Source organism: Penaeus monodon, chromosome 29, assembly GCF_015228065.2.
Source record: "Penaeus monodon isolate SGIC_2016 chromosome 29, NSTDA_Pmon_1, whole genome shotgun sequence".
NCBI classification, from domain to species: domain Eukaryota; kingdom Metazoa; phylum Arthropoda; class Malacostraca; order Decapoda; family Penaeidae; genus Penaeus; species Penaeus monodon.
Window position 1 is genome coordinate 38,022,280 of NC_051414.1, and position 2,717 is coordinate 38,024,996.

At 39.3% G+C, this 2,717-nt stretch overlaps 1 protein-coding gene across 1 annotated transcript in view; it reads left to right on the forward strand.

Annotated features, from left to right (window-relative positions):
• Window positions 1-630: 630 nt before the first annotated feature.
• LOC119592242 overlaps window positions 631-2,717 on the forward strand; it is a 3,511-nt gene continuing 1,424 nt past the window's right edge. The window contains exon 1 of the mRNA XM_037941077.1: window positions 631-2,434. Coding sequence (XP_037797005.1) covers window positions 862-2,434 — 1,573 coding nt within the window. The 5' untranslated portion in view covers window positions 631-861. The remainder of the gene's footprint in view (window positions 2,435-2,717) is intronic.

A 2,717-nucleotide genomic window follows, 5' to 3' on the forward strand; every position in this document is an offset into this window, starting at 1 on the left:
CACATACTCAGAGTGCAAAAGTTAGCACAATTACCCATTGTGTCTCAATGGAAACAGGAATAGATGTATATTTAAAATAGGAATAGATGTGTACTTAGACTTATTTATAAGTAACTAAATTCATTGATAGTCAAAGGATGGTGGGATAAGAGATGATATAGTACAGTATGTGGAGAGGGATTGTGGGAGAGGAGAAAAAAATGGGGGTTTTAGGTGGATGTAGTAACTATGTCATATAGTACCAGATTCACTTCTCCATGCTTACTATGTTCTATTCACAAAAAAGTAGTGTCATTGGCTCAGGGAGAGGAGAGCCTACAAAAAAAGTAAGGGTATGTGGGTGATATCATTGGCATGACTGAAGTTTTAACGTGCTAGATAATTGCTGATATACTAGTGAAAATTACATACATCATAATGAATCCTGCCAGGATTTGACCTACAATAATTGTGGCAAATAGGACTTGACCATGCTTTGTGTGCAAAGAAAGCCACATTTTGGCAAATAGGACCTTAGGAGTTAGATTGAGAAAAATCATCCTGCTCTAAAAAAAATGTAGTAGATGATATACCTTCTTTTCAATTTTTTTGTAATGAACATTTGTTAATAATAGTTTTTTTTTCAGCAGGTACTAGTGCAAAGTTGCTGAACTGAAGTGAGAAGAATATGGAAAGATAATGGTGGTGCCAAAGAGTCTACAGAATATTTTGTGCTTGTGAAGTGAACATTGTGTCTCAAATGGTTTCGTAGTACAAAGTACTGTGATCCTACAAAATCATGATACTGATCTCAAACCATAGATAACATAATCTGTGCTACTGTGGATTTCTCATCATTTCTGTATCCATATAAATTCCAAAATGGCCTCCTGGTTGCTCACTGCTAACCTGGAAACTGCTAAACCGCAGATGATGCCCCCTCCATCAGCTTTCGCTTTTCCATATGGCCAGTCTGAAGAGTGTGAGGGAGTGGAGAGTTCTGCAGCTAGTGGGACGAGTGGGTTAGGCCTCGGCTCAGATGAAACAGGCGGAAACATGGTTTACAACACCTCCAACCCAACACAGCCGAAAAGAAAAAGTAAGTATATCGAGAAGAAGAAAGGAACTCTGCACAAACGAAGGAAACAGATTAATAAAATCTTGAAGACTATACAAGATCAGCAGAAAAGGAAGATGTTGCTGCAGGAGAGACAAACCATTGTAAAGGAACTAAAAAGACTGACAGAATTAGAATTTACAGGTCCTCAGGTACCACCACATAGCCCACCTGTTGACAGTGCTTCTGCCTGTAGTGACCATTCCCACAAAGAAAACAAGGTGAAAGGCAGTGATACTTCTAACACACAACCAGTGACTGATCCCTCATCCAATGCACAATCAACCACAGGAAATGCAAGTCCATGTAAAGTGAAGAGTAAAAGATCTCTCAGACGGCGTAGGAGAGAAGTGTATGAACTGCTGAATAACAGCCTTCTGACAAGGAAGAGAAAAACTGAGCTAGAACAGGAACTCGTTGATATAAATAGTGTATTAAAGAAACCTAGAAAGACAGTCTTTGATGAATTTGATTTTCAGTATGCTGAGCAATTATTTGGCAATACTGAAGAAGAGCAGAATCATGATGTGGACCAATATATACCAAATCCAGAAGAAACTGTGAAGTCACTGCACAATAACAATATTTTTGAATTTAAAAGGACTAGTAAGCAGACAGCCAAATGGAATAATAACCCAGATGCCTTTCCACAACTACGAGACCAAGAAGCTAGTGGATCACACTTGGGAGAGGCTTATAAGGAGTCATTTAGAGATTATTTTAATGGCAATCCTGCATATGCAGATCACTATGATAATTCCTTTGGTGAAGGGCAGCCACATGAAACCCATGAAGAGCATTTTGAGCCTAGACTTAATCCAGGTTCTCAACTCATTAATGAGATTTTGGCAGATGATTGTAAAAGGCATATAGAAAGAATAGGAATCCTGATAAGTGATACAGATGGTCAGATGTCAGTGATACCAAGACAACATCAGAGGGAAAGGTCACCAGATCTTCCTTTAAGAGAGAGATCACCAGGTCCTCCCAACAGAGAAAGGCCTCCAGACTTCTACAGGGAAGAGTCACCAGCCCCTTCCTATAGAGAAGGATCATCAGACTACCCTTACAGAGAAAGGTCTCCTGTTCATTCTTATAGAGGGAGGTCACCTTGTTCTTCTTATAGAGAAGGATCACCATGTCCTTCCTACAGAGAAAGGTCTCCAGACCCCCCTTACCAAGAAGGGTTACCACCCCCCTCCTATAGAGAAAGGTCACCCTACCATGCAGATAGGGAAGTGTCACCAGGCCCTTCATATGAAGAAAGAGAAATGTCTCCCTACCCAGCATACAGAGAAAGGTTCCCAGACCTTTCATACAGGAGTATGTCAGACAGAGGTAGGTTTCACTGACTGTATCAGATGTTGAAATGCAACAGTAATATATTTTTTTGTTACATGATCACAAGATTAGAGCTTATATGCAGCTTAATATAGTCATAGAGTATATGGTTGATGGTATCTAACATGGAAGGGAAGAAAGATAAATAGAGAATAAGTTTGTCAATAACTAACATGTTGATTGTACAGTTGCCTTAAAAGTTTCATTGTCCCTGTGTCTAGTGACATTTAATCAGTTACCCATTATGTAATATTGATTACCATTATATTTGTCATTGCCT